We start from the raw sequence: 20,855 nt of genomic DNA, 5'->3' as shown, positions 1-20,855 counted from the left end.
AGATGAATTATTTAAAACCTAAAATCCTTTTAGAGGACTTTGGTTCCTCTAGTGAACAGGGTGGAATTAGTAAAGCATGTTTAAACACAGGCTCATCACTGCAGTTCCCCCGGGGGTGCAGCCCGCTCACGCCTCGCTTGTGAGCACAGAGACCACGAGCACAAGGGAACTGAGGAATCCCCCAAAAGCCATGCAGAGCAGTGGTCAGCAGCTGACACCTCTGAGCACCAGCTGCTTGAAGCTCAAGAGGAGGACCAGGACAGCCTGGACCTGTCACTGGGGGGACAAGCCCAGCCTGGCCACCTCCTCTCTCCTCCACCCGCATCCCCACGGGTTACTTACTTCCTCTCTCCTTTGTACCACTCAAAGACCGGGGCAGGAACTCCTGCACCTTCACACCGTATCAGGCCGTTCCCTCCAAGCATCACACCGCTGGATTTAAGTTCCTGAATTGTGGGGGCAACTGAAAAAAACAGAATTGTGAAAGGGACGTTGGCCTCTGGCTCAGTAGCCGGCTGCCGCTCCTCCCGGCACGCCCCACGCCGCTCAGCCGCCTGCCACGGCCCCTCCAGGCCTCCTGCCACCAGTGGAAGAGTTACCACACACAGCAGCTGGACACATACTCCGTGTATCTGGTGTGAAAAACACAACTGAGACACCAAGAGGCACCAATCCCATGTGAAAAAGCCGCTCTCCCAACTCGCTCGGCGTAAAGCGCGACTGCTCGGAGGTGCTGGTGCCACACGGGATGTGTGGAAGGGGAGGAGCAGAGTAAAACCCACCAAGCTCCAGCAGTGGTGCTGGCCAAGAAGCTTTGGGGTCCTGCTGGGCTCTGCAGGGGGATCCCAGAGCTGGGAGGGACCCGCAGTGCCCAGGGTCCAAAGCAAAGCTGGGACCAACACCACTTATCTTCTTCATCAGGTCCTCTGTGAGCGTCCTGGAAAACCCATGGGCTGAGATGGCCTCAGGATTTTGTTACAAGAGCAAACTTACCTCACAGCAGCTATGAGCCAAGTGTAACCCCATTTACCAGCATGCCCTCTGCAGCACTGCACTGGACAGAATGTGGTTTCAATGTATAGATTGTCTTTTTTAACTAGGAAATGTTCCAAATACCAATAAACATTTTCAGCTTAGAACTACAGGTACAAAGAGCAGATAAAAAGTGATAAAAAGTCAGTTTTTCAAGTTTCTGGCAAAAGACAAGTGCAAGCTGGAAGTAAAACACAAGAAATTCCTCAGGAAAGGGATTCTCAAAGGGAACCCTCAGCAGCCATTGCCTTCTCCCTGGAATTTTACATCTTCTGTTTCTGAACAATAATTTATGTGCACCATAAAAATGCTACAAAAACCAAACCACTGAACTTATAAAGGAAAATCTGTTTATTGTCTCCCCAGGGGTTTTCCAGATGTCACTGGGAGGTGTTTACATCCACGCAAAGCTCTGGCTGCCTCTTCACCACACACCCTCTGCCTTCAACATTCTCTTCCTAATGACAATATCAAACCAGTCCATAAATCCATTAACTTTCAACCACGTGACATGAAAGTTTTGAGTGGATAATAAGCACAGAACCAGTTTTCACCACTGCTCCATGATTTGCAAATACTTTTGTTACTCCATAAAAATAACAGGGACATATAAAGCTTCCTCCTGCCTGACAAATGGAGCAAAGTCTTTCAAAAATGAGTAGAGCTGACCACGTGAAGTGCTGTGGATGGGTCACATCTCATCTTCGCTCCTACAGCACCACGTGGCACCAGCACCTACTGAGAGCACCACAGAGCTCCCAGCTCAGCTTGTGCTTCTGGAGAGCAATACCAAAAAACGTCCAGGATGAACCACACAAAACCAGAACTTGTGTGAGATACACCACACAAAAGCACCACCTGAATGGCAGAAGAAGATGGAAGTCTACTGCACAGAAACACTATCAGGGGAGGCTGCCAAAAGCTAGACTAGGACTGGGAAGAGGTCCACCAGATTTCCACCCACCCGGGCACCAGGGACTACCTGCCAGCGTTTCCACCACCTCCCTCAAGCTGTGTGAAAGAGGTGAATGCTGCCACAGAACCCCTAGGACATCTCTCCACCATTAGTTCCCATGTGGCTGGTGCACTTGAGGCTGGTCCAGATGTGCTGCTGAGCTCCAGGGGAGCACCACCCTGGCCAGGCAGGTCCTGGGTCTCCTGGCTGCAGGGCATGGACCCCAGACCCCCAGCACTGAGCAAAACACCAGCTTGCTTCCCCCTCTGCCTGTGTCACTCTGACATGGAGGTTCTTGTTTGCTGGGGGACCTGGTCCACCTGCCCACCCAAAGCAGGGCCAGGCTAACCCAGGGTGGTCCTGATGGACACCTCCATCCTGGGGCTTCCAGACCCACAGCCTGCCTGGATGGCAACATCCCAGCACTGGCATGCCCCCCTCTCCCAGTTAAAGGCAGGCACCTTGCTGCAGTTCTAATCTATTAGTTATTTTGTCCCCAGTGACACAAAGATGAGGTTTGAACTTCTCTCTGGAGAAACCTTTTACCCATTGAAAGACTTGTGTGCTCATTCCTTCAAGCCCTTCTATATCTAAACCACCTCACCCCAAAAGATCCCCAGTTCATTCCCCCCTTTCTGACATCACACTTCCCACACACGTGGTTTTGGGGTGCCTGAACCCTCCAGTTCCCCCACGCTTTGCCCCAGTGAACGTCCCCAACACCAGCTGCAGCACCACCAGGGAGATGTTGCCAAGCAGAACAGGGAGTTGCTCCATGTGCTTTGTACATGATGCTTTCCCACACATGAAGACGTCCTTTCACTCCCAACTCCACGTGGTGTTTCCTCCCCCAACCTCAACCTCCCCTGGGGCAACTTGAGGCAGTTTCCTCTTGTCCTGTCCCTTGTCCCTTGGGAGCAGAGCCTGACCTCCCCCTGGCTCCAGGCTCCTGTCAGGAGAAAAATCCTGGGAGAGACACAGGAATAACACACTGGATCCATTCACTGGCCAAGCATTCATGAACTGTGAGTTGAGTTCAAGCTATTGACACCTCATGTATTCCCATCACCACTGGAAGACACTGGGAAGATTTTCAGTGACCACAGCTCTTGTCTTTCAGGTGGTGACAGACACTGGGAGGAGAGCCCATGACTGGAAGAAAAGTCACCTGCAAGAGAAGAGCTGTGAGCACCCCAGGGGTTCCACAGGCTCTGAAATAGCAGGAGATGGTATCTGAGCAGGTTCCTTCCCCACATCACCATGCAGCAGATACTTGGAAGGCTTCATCCTAAGAGGCAAATATTTTTCTGCATTATGCAAAGACATTAAAAATATATATATTTTTTTCTAATTCCAAGTGGGTAGGACTATTAGCAAAAACCCTGAGTCTGAAATTAATGCACAGCACCGTGCACACTACACAGACCAGATTTAATTCTGCTGAGCCAAGCAGAAAGAACAAACAAGAGACCAGCCAAGGCCTGAGACATGGAGAAAGGTTTCCTCTAAAAAACACCAGCTTCCTGCTCCTCAGCATGGTAATGTGGCCCACTCACCTTCTGCTGGGTGTGCTGTGGGTTTGGGGGATTTTTTTGGGAGGGGATAGGGTGGGGTTGTTTTTAGAATAGATGGAGGGCATCCCTGGTAATAAATTCTAAAAATCAATGGTCTGTAGGAGCACCCAGCTCGCTGATGCTCTCAGGCAGGAGGCCAGGCACCCTGCTCCCAGCTGAAGCCCAGCCACAAAGCACAGTTTTGTTTGGAAAAACCTCTGAAAAGGAAGTTTTCTTAGTGCTCCTCCCCTTCCAAAGGGTTTCAGCTGGTGTTTGTTAAGAATAAACCCCCAGCTCACCACTTGCTGCCCTGGGAAAGCCCCGGTGGATGCAGGTATGGAAACACAGACTGGGGGCAGCCTGGAGCCACCCTCCTCCTGGATCTCCCACTGCCAAGTGACAGTCTTGGTCTTGGCCTGAAGACAAACTCAGTGATGCAGGAGCATCCCTGGTGCCCTGGTGGGTGACGTGCCAAGCCAGAACTCCAGCAGAGCCCCAGAGAGGAAGGCTGAGGAGCTCCAGATGAGCTGCAGGCCCAAGTCCCTGCTGCTGGTGGAGCTGAAACTGGCTCCAGGAAGGGATGGGAGAAGCCTGGCCACCCCCCTGCCTCGGGAGGGGTTAATATTAATGAGCAAAAGCTCACTCTGGAGAAGACACATGATTTCATCTCACTGCTGTCAGCCCAGCTGCACTTGGCTGCATCTCGCCCTGCTGGGGCTGCTCAGGGTTTCTCTGATGGCAAAGATTCTGAGCTCAAAACAATCACTATATTGATCTAAACCCACACCACTTAGCAAGAGGAAAGCTCATCTATTATGTTAACACAGGCTCACAAGGTTCGACTCAATTCTGCCTTCACTGTTACCCAAAAAACCTTTATTTTAACCATCTCCCCCCAGCAGAGCTGCCTAGTGCAGCAGGGATGGGCAAGATCATAGAATCACTGAATGTCTGGGCTGGAGGGGACCTCCAAAGGTCATCTGGTCCAACCCCCCCACCATGAGCAGGGACATCAACTACATCAAGCTGCTCAGAGCCTCATCTAGAGGCCATAAGCACACAGGAGAAGCAAGGGATGGAGGACAACAACCACCCCCTGACTCCAGCCAGGGCTGGCCAGCAGGTTTTTGGGAGAGGTTATAACAAACCTACAGAAAATAAGATTTCTCCTACCAGATATTCCTCCCAAGAATTTAGAAAATCCATGGAATGAATGCAGTGATGGGTCCCCCAGCTGGTTCCTCCTCTGTGACAGGTCCCCACAGCACTGACCATCCCCCTATCTCATTAGATCCTCTGGGAGCTCTTTATGACTCACTTTGCTCTCTTAAATGACAGAGGAGGACAATTTAAACCCTGTTCAACCCCCCTGCCAAGGAGATGTCTCTGGCAGCTCTTAGCAGGCTCCCTGCCAGGCCCTTTGGAGCTCTCCCAGCACTCCCAGTGCCACCAGCATCGCTGCCCCACTGCAGCAGGTAAATCCCCCATCACTCCAGCAGCTGCTGCCACATTTCAATGGCTGCCCAGGAATCAATGGCAAGGACAAATATTGGCCATCTAGGGAAATGTTTGAATTCAGGAGTTTAATAACAATGGCTTAAGCTATCACAGAAAATCATTTAGCTTGGCTAATGATGTGGTCCTGCTCCCTCCAGCTGTCTGACAGGGGCACCAGTGGAAGTCCTGAGTGGGCAATGCAAGGCAGGGGAGAAACACAGATGGACGTGAGCTTAGAGACCTGAAGAAAGTTGGAAAATGTAAGAAAGAGCAGCTTTAATGAGTTTTAAATCAAGTGATTACCATAGAATCCTAGAACGTCTGGGCTGGAAGGGACCTCCAAAGGTCTAGTCCAACCCCCCCCAGCATAAGCAGGGACACCTCCAAAAACGGCATTCCAAAAAAATCCCCAAATTACGAATTCCATTACAGCTGGAAAAATAAGGGAAACTTTGATGAAAGACTGAACACGAAAGAATCTGAGGCTGAAGGGAGGCTTGGGGCAGAGGAGGCTCCAGCAAACCTCCCCTCCAGCTCCACGACTGGAGGCTGCTGCAGGTTCTCCCACCCATAGGTGACATGCAAGAGTTTCCATGGTCTTGCAGACACACAGCCACGCTTCCAGCAAGAAAATAGCAGCTTGTCTCCAGGGTGCAGAGCAGCTGCTGAGAGTGGAACTGTTTCTGTGGCAGTCTCCAGGAGGAGGGAAGAGGCTGAGGGCCCACAGGAGCTCCCGAGGGACAGAGAGCTGGAGAGAAGTTAGAAGTCTGGTAGAAGATGCTGTAGTGAAACCTAACAGGGATGTTAACAAGAAAACCTTGTGCCAGGCTAGTGATTTTAAATGTATTTGTCATTTTTATATCTCCTAAATAATGGTTCTATAAAATAACAGAGACAAAAATATATGATTATTTGTCTGTCAGCAGTACTGGGCTTTGGTGACTCACGTTGGTACCTTCACTCTCCTTAGAGTGGCTCAACCCTCTCCCACAGCTCACCCCTGGGGAGCAGAGCTCTAAAAATAAATGCTTCATTTCTGGCTGGCAATAAACAACTGGAACTTAGTATCAGTTTCTCAGGTAGGTGTAAGTGATTTGCTGGGAAAGGCTTTTTCCAGTGGGTGCTCAGAGACTCGGCTAAACGGGAGATTTCTGACCCCCAAAAGTGTTGGTGCCTGCAGGAGGTGGCTGAGGAGGTGGATTCAGGGGGTATGGCTGCTCTTGACCCAAAAATATGTCTGTATTAGCCCTGCAAAATACATATCTGTGCATCCACACCAGAGGGATTTGATACGAGATACGGGTGACTGAGGAGAACTGGACCCTGCACACCAGAGGAGAGGTGATGCAGCCACCACAGCTGCTCACCAGAGACTGTCACTCACCAGAGGTCAACACCAAGGGTGCACAGTGCTCTGACATGGGGTCACCCTCCTGTGCTCCAGGGAAACAACTGAAGTTACAACCACTCATAGGATGGCTGAGGTTGGAAGGGACCCTAGAGACCATCTCATCCAACCTCCAGCCATGGGCAGGGACCCCTCCCACTAGAGCAGGATGCTCCAACACACATCGCAGGTTGCTCCAAGCCCCATCCAGCCTGGTGCTGAACACCTCCAGGGATGGAGCATCCACAGCTTCCCTGGGCAACCTGGGCCAGTGTCTCACCACCCTCACAGTGAAGAACTTCTTCCTAAGATCCAGTCTAAGCCTGCTCTCCTTCAGTTTAAACCTTTTCCCCTTGTCCCATCCCTGCACACCCTTGTGCCAAGTCCCTCTTCAGCCTTCCTGGAGGTTCCCTTCAGGTATTGGAGGCAGTTCTAATGTCCCCCTGGAGTCTCCTCTTCCCCAGGCTGACCAACCCCAGTGCCCTCAGCCTGTCCTCACAGCAGAGATGCTCCAGCCCCTGGCTCATCTTTGTGGCCTCCTCTGGACTCATTCCAACAGATCTCTGTCCCTTTGATGGTGGGGACACCAGAACTGGCCGCAGTCTCCAGGGTGGGGTCTCAAGAGCAGAGTAAAGGGGGAGAAGCACCTCTCTTGACCTGCTGGCCATACCCCTCTTGATGAACCCAGGACATTACATTACAGTCCCCAGGGATGGTGTGGAGCCCTCACTGCATCCAGCTCTCCCAGGGTGTCCTGAGGAGATGTGACACCATCTCCACCCCCCACCACACGCTGGGAGAGCTCTGCAGCTCCTCCCTGCTCACCTCTGCTCCTCCAGCACCCCCAGCGTGTCCACCTGAGCCAGGCATCTGTGCTGGGAAACCCAACTGCACATCGAGTTCCCTCCAGAAGCCACATAAAATACTCCAGAATCTGGTTTCCCACCCAGATATTTCCCTTTTGGATGCCTACAGGAGCAGCTCAACCAACACACGCCGTGCGTGGCGCTCAGACAGGCACCAGGAGCTTCCCAAATCCTCCAGCTACAACAGGTTTCATCTTTTAACATTCTAATGAGCTTCGGGACGTTTATGCTTATTAGTTATGTTGCCCTAATTACTCATTATAATTCTAATGTGCATTTTATATTTAATTACAATGCTTATAAAGATTTGGTCTGGACAGTAAATTATTATAACGAGCATGTGTGGAGTGATTATGAGCTGAATTTATTAACTTTTACCCCAGCATTCAGGGCTGGCAACTTCCAATCTCACCTTTGTGATTAACCATATTGTCTGATTAAACCAACATTTTTGTGGCATTAAGAGTAAACGTCAAAAAGGCTTTTGTTTTTCCAGTTTTCATCAGGTTTTAATTCAGCATCCCAACGTGGTCTTTTGTTAGTGGAATTGCTCTCCAGGGTGTTAAGATAAAGACTTTCAGGTGAGAGAAAAGTTTTTCTGAGATCTGCTTTCTGGCTCAGAAAAACTTACGAGCCATATTCAAATGTATAAATTTGTGTCTATCTATGTGTAGATACACACCCAGAGTGTTTTACCAATAAAGGTATAAATTATTACAACTGAAGCAGCATTTCTTCTGCTTTATTTCATTACAGAAACCAAATCATTTCAGTGGAGAAAAGACCTGCAAGATTGAGTCCAACCATTCCCCAGCACTGCCAGGTCCCCACTGCCCCGTGTCCCTCACACCACATCTCCACGGCTTGGGAACCCCTCCAGGGGTGGGGACTCCCCCCCTGCCCTGGGCAGCCTGGCACAGCCCTGGGCAACCCTCCAGGGCAAGAAATTGTTCCTCAGGGACAACCTCAACCTGCCCTGGGGCAACTTGAGGCCTTTTCCTCTAGTCCTGTCCCTTGTCCCTTGGGAGCAGAGCCCGACCCCCCCCTGGCTCCAGGCTCCTGTCCGGAGCTGTGCAGAGCCAGAAGGTCTCCCCTGAGCCTCCTTTGCTCCAGGCTCAGCACCCCCAGCTCCCTCAGCTGCTCCTCCCCACACTTGGGCTCTAGACCCTTCCCCAGCAGCTCCGTTGCCCTTCTCTGGCCACGCTCCAGCCCCTCAAGGTCCTTCTTGGACTGAAGGGCCCAAAACTGACCCCAGGATTCCAGGTGCAGCCTCCCCAGTGCCCAATCCAGGGGCACGATCCCTGCCCTGCTCCTGCTGGCAATTAAGATGGTCTTCCAATAGCCTAGATAATTTTCCTCATTTATTGAGAGCAGCAGCCCTGCCTATTCCCAGATTAACAGAGTGGTTTAATAAACATCCCTTCATATCAGAAACTTCTCCAGTGCATGGCAACATTTGGGAGACCTTGAAGAGCTCATTTGTGAGTACCTTGAACAATCACTGGGCTAAGCAACTAATATGCTTATTTTCACATCTCTTCTCCAGAGCTTATCAAAACCCACAGAATTGTGTGGGATCTTGATGTGTATGGATACATAAATTTTATATGAAATCACAGAAGGTGCCAGTAACAATTCAGTTCAACTCCTGCCTTTCTAGATGTTACCCAGCATCTCCATTGTGCTTCCCCTTTGCTATTCAGGGTTTAATTCACAAACCAGTACACGGAGTGTGGATTCATCAAACAATTGTGTCAGTACCTTGCACTGGAGGTCAGAGCAGCAGAGGATTCTCAAGCACTCCCCCCACCTGGAGTCTGGCACATGGCAGGGTGCACCAGACCTCCCCCAAACACCTCCCTCAGCTACACCCAAGGAGTTGCACTGGAGCAGCCCCTCAGATCACTGCTGTGAAGTGGATGGGTTTGAGCAGAAAACCTCCCAGCGCTGTGAGGAAAGATTAAAAGAGAAAGATTTGCAAGTAGTTATGTGGGAGAGGAAAAAAAAACACCACCAGCAACACAAAAATAATACTTAATAAATAATAGGCCAGCAGGCAGGAATTCTTAACAATGTGTTTTACCAGTATTTGAGTGACAAGAAAAAAAAAAGAGGAAGAACCTTAACAAAAACCCCACAGCAGCACAGCAAATAAAGACCCCCAGGAGTGACCGAGGAGACATGAGCTGTGCCAGTGGAACAACCACTCTGCTCTTCTGCCCAGCACACTGTATCTTACCGCTTCATCTACTTAATCCTCCTCTTCTCCAACAAAGCATTTTTCTAATCGGGTTCCCTTTAAGGCAGCTCTGCAGATGTATTTTCATCCCCTTTTCTCCAGCAGCTCGTGTCACGGGTGTCAGCATCCAAGGGGTGGGCAGCTCCAGGACCATGTCAGCCCTGGGTCAGGCAACCTGGGCCCCCCATGGTTACTACCCAGACGAATACTTGTGCACAAGCATTGACAGTGTCACATCAAACCCCTCTTGGCTGCAGACCAGCAGGGAAACCCCTGACCCCTGAGCTGCTCCCCTGCTCTCTCTAGCCTCTGCCACCCGGCCCTGGTGTGACTTTCCATCTTTTTTTCCAAATAGCTGTGTCCTGTTGACAGAACAAGTCTTGCCACTGCATATAAATCCATGCTATGAACAAGACCTTCAGCTCCCTGTGCTCCCCACAGCCAGGGACCTCACGACATACACTGGAGCAGCTGGGGGAGGACAGCCGGGCCAGGAGCATCTCACATCTGCAGTTGCCCAACACCACCTCTCACCCTTTCTGTGGGCAGAACTGAAACCACCACAAACAAACACAAAAGAAATCCTACATTTGCATATGAGACTCACTGGTAATTGAGAAGGAACAGATGCAGCAAACAAACAGGGATATCAATGCTCAGTGCTTGGCGCCGTGTGATACGGCGGAGTTGGTTTTAATCTTTCGTTGGCTGGTGAAGCCAATGGAATCCATGATACCAATTTTACTGAAGTCAAAGTCTTTCTATCGACTTCAGTGGGCTTTGAAAGGGGTCCAGAAAGATCTGCAATAAAAGAGAATTTCACAGTTCTGAAAGTAAAAAAAGCCCTGCAACATGAAAGAGCACTGGTGTAACAAAGACAGCTCTTGTCATGCAATCCCTCTTTTTCTACGTGCTTGCTGGTGCTGCTGCAGTCTGAGAGGAAACCTGTCACCCACACCTTCTGGGCAGCAAAGAATGGCTGAGCATCTCCAGCTACCCCAGCTGAAAGGAACTCGGATGTCTCATGGCATAAAGTATGGTAACAACAGGACCCAGCAGAACCACTAATGGTCACCTTTGAAATATTTAGGTGGATCTATTACAGAATCATCTAGGTCAGAAAAGACCTTTAAGATCACTGAGTCCAACCATTAACCCAGCAGTACGAGGTCCACACTGACCTGTGTCCCTCAGCACTGCAGGTACATGGGCTCTGAGCACCCTGCTCTAGTTCCAGATGTCCCTGCTCCCTGCAGGGATGTTGGACAAGGTGATCTTGAAAGGTCCCTTGCCACCCCAACCAGTCTAGGATTCCACACGGCCTCATACAGGAGCACCAGCATGGTAGGATGGGGAGGAAGGAGGATGATGTGCCATTGTGTCTGTGCCCCAGGCATCCTCCCTGAGCCAGGTTCATCAGCAAACCTCTCTCCCTCCCTCCTTCTAGAAGAGCTTCTGCACCATCAACCTGCCCTCACACTCTGCTGCAGTCTCTTTAGCTCAGCAATTTATTCAAATGTGTGTGTGTGTGGAAGTGAAAGGAGAAAAACGAGTATCAGCATCCTGGAGCAGTACTGAGGAAAAAGGAGGAGGAAAGGGGATGGGTCCACACATCTGGTGCCAGCCCAGAAGAAAGAGCTGGCCGGGAGCCCGGGTGTGAACAAACATGAGCACATCTACTTTCTCTCCCTCTAAGGAAGATAAAAGCAATGGACTTCAACAAATTCCAGGAGTTACTAAGTAGATCTTTTGGCAGTAAAGCTGAAGAGAAAGTGAATTAAAGCTGGTAGTTTTCCAAGGAAAGAATGTTTGGAACAAAAATCCAAAATCTCTCAGAGTAGGTCAGAAGTGCAGCAGGAGACCTGCACAAGTCCCACCAGAGCACGTCTGGGAAACCAAAGCACAAGAGCAGATAAGACAGAGCTGAGACACCAAGGAGCACAGGAACCACACCATGCATGTGCTATCAGCACCAAAGATGTGTTCCTTGCTGCTCAGGACCACCCCAGAGCCCTGAACCACCCGTGGTGGTGGGTTTCTGTCCCACCCCCCTCACAGCCTGACCCTACCTGGAAACATGACATGGTCAACGATCCAAACCTGAGCACAGGACCTAGAGCAGACCCCAGGACCCACATCCTCCCAGCCTGGCAAGGAGCCTTTTGAGGACAGCCTTCTAAATAATGTTCTATCCTCACTGCAGACATTTGGAATCCATGGTGGCCGTTACCCAGCTCAGGCTATCTCAGGTACAAACACATCTTGCTACAGTTCCATCATGTGTCAGGGGACTGGAGACTCATCAGGTGACTGCCAGTTCCCTCTGAACAAGCAGCACCCAGGACCTTGGTCCCCAGGACCTTGCCCAACCTTTCTACCATCTCAGAAATAGGAGCTCTATCATTGTTTGCTTTATGCAGATCTCTAATGAAGCTTATTATCCTCAGCTGATGACTTGAGACAACAACTAGCTAATAGAAGCCTCTTCTCTATCTACCATAGGTTAGACTTTGCTCTTGACATGCAGCCCTCATGGCTTGCAGGTGCCCAACCACTCCTCCTCCTGAGATGGAGGGGCAGGCAGCTGACAATGCCCAGTGCTGGGAAGAGGCCAGCACCTCCCAGAGAGGCTCCTCAGACAGTAAACAGTGAGAACAACCTGCTTCATGGTGCACCAGCATGGTCTCAGCTGAAGGACCAAAAAAGCAGAAGGAATTTGGATTAGTGGAGCTGCAAATGCTGATTTACCAGGGATGCATGGCATCACTAAATACTCCAGAGAAGAAAAAGGACATTAGCTCCTCCCTAGCTCCATGATGGGCCAGGCAAGCAATAATCAATCAAAATTGAAGCAAAGGAGATTTAGGTCTAGTAAGCTACTGCTAGAGAGATTAAGGGGACTGTCAAGGTGTTAGTTTATTCTAAAAGAAGAGAAAGAACAGGTTGAAATTCAAATAGCAGCATCTGCATCTGGCCAGCAGCACCAGCCTGACTCCTCGGTTCTTCCTCTGGGGTGAGTTTTTGTGGTCTCTGAGATCCTGGGATCAGTAAGCATCAGAACAGCTCCAAATCCCTCCACTGATTTCCGTAGATACCCATGTTGTGCTAAAGGTTAGATGCCATTTTTCAACACAATGAAGGAAAAAAAAGAAATTATTCCCTTCTCAGCTTCCAGTGGTAATGAAACCTCCAGATTCATGCTTAACTAGAAACACAAGCTAAGTGCTGAGCCTGGATTTGGAACTCAAAAAACATAACTCAAAGGAGGGAAGTAGAACTTTTTTTGCCTCCAACTTATCACGTCCACCTTGGATCTGATTTGATGTATTCAACACACATAACAAAGCAGCGAGGTGTGCTCACCAAACTGATATTTGAGGACAGAACTCATTACTAGTGTATAATAAATGGAAGCATAAGTCAGAGTTAGCACCGAACAGATTGTTTGGGGTTGCAAAGACAGCAGCTGTCACAGCTTGACAGCTTTCTTGTTAGTGAATCAGCTTCACTGACAGGCTTTTTGATTGAAAACCACTGTTCGCTGACAGTGTGTTAGAGCTGATATACATATGTACCTCAGGAAGAGTGGGGAAGAGCCAGCCCAGGTCTAGAAGCTGTTGGTCTATATTAAAAAGAAGTGAAGTTTACATAAAGGGTTTTTTTTTCTGCTTCTCCCCCTCCCCAGTAATCTGTGGCAGATGTGAGCTGATGGAGGCATGACCATCTCTGCTGAGATGTGACAAGCCCAACCACGCAGAGTCGAGTCCAGAGGGGGGTTCCAGCTAAAGGCAGCACAGCCAGGGAAGCACCCGTTGCTTTCACATGCTCTCAGGAGAGCTCTGTGTGAATGAAAACAAGATTCAGAAATAAAATTATAGAAATAAAAATCAGGGCAACTCTGACAGGGGCTTCCCAGACCTCCTGCTAGCTCAAAGCATGGATCTGTCTACTCCAGCAGATCCCTATGACTGCAATAAAGAACCTGTTTGCTTTGAGTCACAATCTCCTTTTCTCTTACACACTCCATCTCCATCAAGAGCTTCAGCTGCAGCTCCAGGGAGCATTGGCTTCTGCTTTCTGCAGCACACCCATGCAGGACCACCATCCATGGCCAAGGACAGCGTAGGTGTCCTCTGCCACCCCAGTGAGCACAGCCAAGTCCTGCCCAGTGCCCTGCACTCCTCACCAAATGTGACCTGCACACTTGTGGCACCTAAAAAAACAGCTGGCTGTGGTAAAGCATTGCAGCAAGAGTCTCAGGGGTCTCTGTCTTTCACATGATCACAGGCTGGTGTGGGTGGGGAGGGACCTTTCAGTGTCACGTTGTGCAACCTCCCTGCAGGGAGCAGGGACATCTGCAGCTAGAGCAGGGTGCTCAGAGCCCCGGCCAACCTCCCCTGGGATGGTGCCAGGGATGGGGCAGCGACCACCTCCCTGGGCAACCTGGGCCAGGGGCTCACCACCCTCAGCATTAAAAAAAAAAAAACTCATTTCTTAGATCTGGTCTAGATCTCCTCTTTGAGTTTCAAACCATCCCCCCTTGTCCTGTCCCAACAGGCCCTGCTCTAAAGGCTGTCTCCAGCTTTCTTACAAGCCCTGGCAGCCCCCAGGGGCTCTCCCCAGCTGGAGCCTTCTCCTCTCAGCTGCCCCAGCCCAACTCTCTCCTGCGGGGCTCCCAGCAGAGGGGTTCCCCCCTCGGGGCATTGCTGGGGCTCCTCTGGCCCCACTCCAGCAGGTCCCTGGCTTTCCTTCCCCTCATTTGTATTTATTTAAAAGACTGTCCACAAAGTGATTTCTTCCTCAGTTTTGTGGTATTTCAACAGATAAATGCCAGTGACCTGGGTACAATGGATATCACTTCTATTCCAAGATCACTGCTTAAGACAGAGCTCACGTGATGCTGTGTTGAGGAAAACCCAAGCCAAAAAAAGAGCTGTTTGTGAACAGCAGAAGTGTCCAGGGCTTTGCAGTTTGTCCCCAATGAGCAGTTGTGACAAGAATATTAAATGATAATTTCCACAGAATGTCACATTTCTCTCAAGAAGAGACAACAGATTGGAAGTCAACACTTGGATGCAGACCTGACTTTACACGAGATGTCTGGAATCCTGAGATTCTCCCACTTAAGCAGTTAATTCCCCAATTTGCTCCTCTTCTCCAGGTTCTCTTTCACCATTAGTTACGCCAGGTGCAGAGCAGTGAGCACCTGAATTTTGAGACACTTGATATTCAACAGGATTTTGTTCAAAATACACTGGAGACAGCTCATTTTGAAGTGAATTTTTCTGCATTCTTGAACTTTTTGAACTGAATTATTCCAGTCTGGAAATGACTAGCATGATCTTTGTGCATAATGTTCAACAGGTATGGAAGCAACCAAAGGAATAGGGTCTGTGATGTCCCTTGTCATTGGGTAGGGGCACCAAGTGCAGCCATCCCTGCAAGGTGCCAGAGCTTCTATTGCAAGAGTTTGTCTTTGCTCTACAACTCCTACAGCCCAACAAAGGTCACATCATTCTCAAAACATTTTGTTTTTACTTGAGAAGAAGCAGAAATTGAGGAGTGGCAATTTTATGAATGGTAATACCTGAAGAATTATGTTGGAAAATTCTCTGGGTTTTTTTTTGTGTCAGCACTGCTTGGTTTTAAGCTGTGGATGTAGAAATGTTGCTTCTCAGAGCTCCCCTAGCTCAGACCTGGTGCCTACATCACACCTGCTGAAAACCAGCCAGGCTGCAGAAGATATTAAAACCTAACTAAGCAATCTCACCAGGGGACAGACAAGTTGTAACAAAGTCACTGCAGCCTTCACAGGGACTGGATGTCTTGCTGAAATGTTGAGTGTTGCCAAGGTCAGAGCCAAGAGAGACCATCCCTGCACAGCACCACAGCCACACCCACCCACTCATGAGTTATGCTGAACAGATCTCTTCCACAGAACCCTTTCCAAGCAGCAATGACTGCTGATGGGGAAAAGAAGATCAAGAGATGGAGATTTTTGCAAGAGTAATGCAGAGCTCAGACTTGCCTTGATGTCACCAGCTGCACTCAAAACCCCCTTAGAGCATCACCTCAAAGGCTCTGTGCTTGCAAGGGACAGGGAGGACTAAGCCTCAGGCCAACAACAACAAGGAACACAACAATTACGAGGAGAAATATTGCTTTACAACATGTTGTCTATTATGAGAAATGTTTGAAGTAATTGTTTTTGCTCAAGAGCAATTTGGGCAAGTGAAGGCTCCTGGAAGCTGAAGAGCTCTCCATTAATTTTGGCTCTTGTTTGGAGTCTAACACAGCCTGCTGTACGCTTCAAATTACTTCTTGAAATGCATAAGCTCTTTAGAGGTGAGTCATCTTCTATTAAGACTTCAATTTGCCTGAGGTGCATGTTAGCTGGTGTTTAAAGTGGCATCACCTGGAGGCTGAAGAGCTAGCAGCAGTTCAGAGCTGGGGGAACGGTCACTCCAGGCAGGACTTGCTTCCCAGGAGCACTTCTCCTCAGTCACTACAAACACTGCCTCTCCTTGCATCCCACCAGGTTTGAGGAGTTACCATCCCACCTGCAGATGTGAAAACTGAGCACCTCTGGAGATGACCAGGAGCCACGGGCCAACTGTCCAAGGAACCAGCACTACACCCTGGGAAGCCAACTCCTTGAGAGGAGCATGGAGAAACCAGGAGAAACAGCTGCAAGAGGGGCAAAAGATGCACAGAGGTGTCCAGAATCTTACTGTAACCTTATTTTGATTCTAAAACAACTGCACAAATGCAGAAGTACACAATAGTTGAAAAACCCCTCAACTTCATCACATTTTTTGTCCACTAATTCATGAGCTGGTCCCCAACACTTCCACCTCCACCACCAACAGCCTGAAGCCTTTACACTGTGCCTTTGCAACAACCCTCAACAGTCTGTTGCTGCCAGCATTCTTCATTGCAATTAGGAGACCACCTCATAGATGCTCCTCTAGCTGGTACCACAGTCTCCCAGAGGTCTGTAAACATAACCAATGGCAGTTACTGGTGTACCATAATCACACAAGAGGTGAACCTGTAACTACTGGCAGGGTGTATATATATATGCAAATTAATACAGTTATATTTATTTCCAGGACTTGTTTTCCTGGGGACAAGGAACAGAGATGACTCTCAAATGGGTGATCATGGCAGGCCTCAGAATTAACCACTGCAGAAATGACAAATAAACAGGCTTCTAAAACAATAAAATCCAGATCTGAATAGCAGAAGCTATCTTCTAATAGCTAGGTTAGACACGTGGCTTCCCAAGAACACAGTGCTTGAAAAAAAGACCTGTTTGCACATGCCTTAATAGATCTTGTTCACAGGCTGGTGTTGGAAACACTCCTCCCACAGCAAAGAAAGAACCTGAGCTGTTTTTGGTGTCTTGAACTCTTAATTCCCTTTGCAGCCAAAAGCTGGGCCCCTGCAGCAGCAATGCTGGTGTGACACTGGGGCACCACCTCCCCTTCCACTGGAGGAGTGAAGCTGCACCCTTGTCCTGCAGCATCACGTGGCACTGGGCAGGACATCTCCATGGAGAGAAGAGGCACCACAGGGTGCAGCCCCTGCTGCCCCCTGAAAATCAGACAGTCCATCACTTGGCAGAGTTAAGCAGAGATTTTCTTTAAGAAGATGACAAATGTTCTCTCTCTGTTGGAGGATACATGGAGTACTAATGCCCCTGCAGACACGAGACCTCTCTTGCTGTTGGCAAAGCCCCTGATCCTGTGCTGGGGCAGCAGAATGGCACCTATATGGAGGGACATTATCATCAACTTTGTCACGCTTCAGTACCAGCAGTGCTGCTCAGAAACATGCAGTGGCTGCACAGTGGTTTGCAGGACCTCACAGTGAACTATTACACCACAGAAAAATCAATGTTCATTTAGGAGCCAAACTGCACTCGAGTCAGAAACTTGAACTATATTGTTTTAATCTGACTGCTGAGATGTTAATAGAAATACCTGAAGGACATAAAAATGACAAACATTACTTTCATAAGAGGCTTCTTTCCCCATCAGTGAGGAGAAAGAAATTGTCTGCAGATCAATGACACTTTCCCCACCCCACCAATGGGGTTGGTTTTAAATATATGACCAGTTTTTAATGAAAAACAACTCGCACAGATTCAATAAGTGTTACTAGAGATAGGACATCATCCAACTCAGACAAGTGATACCAGTAATGAGAGCAGCTTGCAAATTAAGTAAATAAGAATTTAGTCCTAACAGTGACCAAAAATAACACACACCAGAAATGAAACCCCTGCTGTGAGTGCATTGTGTATGATCAAAAGCTCCATTTTATAGCATAGCAGAAAATTCTTCAAGGATCTTCATCTTATGCAAGGGGAAAAAAAAAAGTTCCCTATTCTTATTGACATCAGTTTCACTTGAAATATTTTGGTAGCAGCTCCTCATCTGGATGGCTGGACCCAAAGACATGCTCTGCTACTACTGACTGAAACCATGATCAAAGCTTTCACCTCAGCCTGCCCTGGCACCTCATCCCCTTTGGCTGGAGTGGGTGGCTTTGTGTTTTCATACATTTGACCCACCAATGTAGACACTAATTACACTTATTTCTCTGCTCTCAGCTGCATCTTATGTGCTGCAGAAAAGATTTCCTCTCCATCCTTCCTCTGAAGGCCCTCCTACATCTTTTGAATTGAAACAGGAGCTCAGATGCAAGAGTTCTAATTTAGAACATCTGCACAACAGAGAATCCAGTGTATAAAATTAGGTTAATATTTAACAATAACAAGAAGAACTAGTCAAGAGATGGTCTTGATGGATTAACACAGGAACCTCCACACCCACATCACACGTAACCAGATGATGTCTCCTTCAAGAAGTCAGGCTACAGTCCCCCAAGGGCTTGCCATGGAGCAGCACTCCTCTCACCATTAGCATAACTAACTTTTGACCTTTTGCAACGGTTTTCAGACAAAAAAAAGCAAAGGGAGGAGACCATCCATCCCCCAGGTCTGTAGCAGGTAGGACAAAACAAAAGGGACTCAATCCTCACAGCCTTCTTCCCAAAAAAATTATGCAAAATGGAGTAGCTTAAAGTCATCTCTTATGCTTGCAGGCTCTGACCCACCATGAGAGCCCATAGTCTGCACCAGCATCACCCTCACCCACCCATCCAAACCCAAGAAGGTGGCTTGCCCAGAGCAGAGAGATGTTCTGGAAGGCTCACACTGCAGTAAGCCCCACTAGCCCATTAACAGAATCAAACACAAACCAGCCATCAGATTTACAGGAGTCCCCAGTGTGATCTTAAAGCCAAAATCCCATTTTTGAGCGGCGACCTGAGAATTTAGGAAAACATGTTTCACAGAAGGCAGTGAAACCACGCTCCAGAGGGTTTTTAGCTTTTCAGAGTGTGATTTTGATACTTCAGGAGGGTATTGCAAAGCTCAGTCCTCCAAGGCTCCGTGCACACACCTCCCAAAACAGTCAGTGGGAACTGTGGCTGCTCAGTGCCTACAAACTGCTCTCCAGTGTTAGAACATCAGGAGATACTTTGTGATTACAGAGGGGCTGACTGATATAATGCACTTTTAAGTGTGGGAATTCCAGCCAGATGGATAATATCAACTGCAACACCAAGAAAAGGTCTGTTTCATGGTCAAACCCAAGCACAGACCTTCATCTCCTGTGGGTGCAGCTCTGTCTGGAGAGCTGAAATGACTGAATTTACTTGGTCTCAAGGACACTGAAAAAAAAACCCAGTAACTTCTCCTCCAGTTTTGTTCTTTCAGAGAACTGGGTTTAGCTGTTTTAAAAGGAAGAACTTTGTAGTTGGATGGAAGTGTCCTCACTGAAAGGAAAGATTTGTGATTAAGTTTCAGGTCCTCCAAGGCTGGGAGATGCAGCACTTGGGTGCAGTGACTATCACAGACTTCTGGTGGAACAAACAGGGCTGCTCCTTCTCAGCCTGGCTAACAAATTAATATTCCACACAGACTCACACAAACATGTGCAACTGTTCAATATATTGTCCATGTTAAAGAAAAAAAAAAGTTGAATTTATGGATTAAAATATTTTTGTCAACCCACTGGTTTCTCCAACAAAATGCTCCTGGTCTCCTAAAGCTAATGCTGCCCATAACCCTCATATTTAGTGAGGGATGTAAATACGAAGCTGCACATCTGTTGCTATTAAAAATTGAAAGAATCAGAGTTATTTATTTATGCTTAAACAGAAGTCCCCCTCCTCCCCTCTCTCAAATTAGAAGAAAGTGGAAATTGTAACTGCCAATTGCTCGGGGTAATCTTATACTTGGTACCAAAGCAGAGGAGGACTGAGACCTTCAGAAAACATTTGGGCCATGCCTTTTGATTTCATAAGGCATTCACCTTAATTGAGGGAAGTTTTCTTTGTTGAATCCAGAATTTCCTTGGCAAGGAAATGCTCTTGTGGTGGTGGGGGTCAACCACAGCTCCCAGCAAGATTCTGGGAAAACAAAGTCACAGCAACAGGCCCAGGTAGGAAGAACCCCCAGAATGTTTTTTTTTCCCCCCCCAGTAGGTTTAAGGTTAGAGATATAATTAGGTTAGAGTGGCATGTACAGTATACGTCTGATTTCAAAGTAAAATCAGAGTATTATGCAGAATATTATGCAAAGCACCATAGCAACAGCAAGGCAGACTTCTAAGAAATGCTAATGAGAGAAGCTGCTCTGCACCACCCCGACCTGCCCGAGCCAAATCCAGGCACAGGGCTTCCAATTCAGACAAGAAAATCACACATCTATGGAAAAAAAAAGAACCAAACCAACCAAACACCAATCCCACAGCATGAAGTCTCCCACCAAACTCCCCGGGGCAGGAAGGGGGCACACGACCTGCCCAGCAGGTGCCCTTGGAACCCCCTCCAATGGATGTGGCTCCCACAGAAACCAGCAGCACCAGGACTTGGCTGGCAGGGCCTGGGGGGCAGGCAGCACCCAGGGACCCTCTGCTCCCCACTGGGACAGGGCCACCACCCCCAGGGGACACAGTGCCTGCCCCGAGTGCACGCCCACCGGCCAGAGGACAAACCCCATGAAAGGGGGAAAAATAAAACCATCAAAAATGAACTTCGATCATTTACTGAAGAACATGAGCACAGACATAAAGAGAAAAGGGTAAAGGAGGCAGAGTCACCCCAAACACAGAAAACGACCAATTCAGTGACCACAAATTTTATATTCCAGGTTATTGTGGAGAGAATAATGCAGCACGTGTCACAGAATCACAGACTGGTTTGGGTGGGAAGGGACCTTTCAGTGTCATCCAGTCCACCCCCATGCATGGAG

At 48.6% G+C, this 20,855-nt stretch overlaps 1 protein-coding gene across 1 annotated transcript in view; it reads right to left on the bottom strand.

The window, feature by feature from the left end:
* Positions 1–338: 338 nt before the first annotated feature.
* Positions 339–20,855, bottom strand: part of LOC103768765 (neuronal growth regulator 1) — a gene marked incomplete at its 5' end in the record, with an annotated part of 39,716 nt that continues 19,199 nt past the window's right edge. The window contains one exon of the mRNA XM_008935921.1: positions 339–463. Coding sequence (XP_008934169.1) covers positions 339–463 — 125 coding nt within the window. The remainder of the gene's footprint in view (positions 464–20,855) is intronic.

This window comes from Merops nubicus, unplaced genomic scaffold (assembly GCF_000691845.1).
Source record: "Merops nubicus isolate BGI_N331 unplaced genomic scaffold, ASM69184v1 scaffold1240, whole genome shotgun sequence".
In the NCBI taxonomy this organism is placed as follows: Eukaryota; Metazoa; Chordata; class Aves; order Coraciiformes; family Meropidae; genus Merops; species Merops nubicus.
The sequence above is the reverse complement of the archived record's forward strand: the minus strand, read 5'-3'. Positions and strand labels throughout refer to the sequence as shown.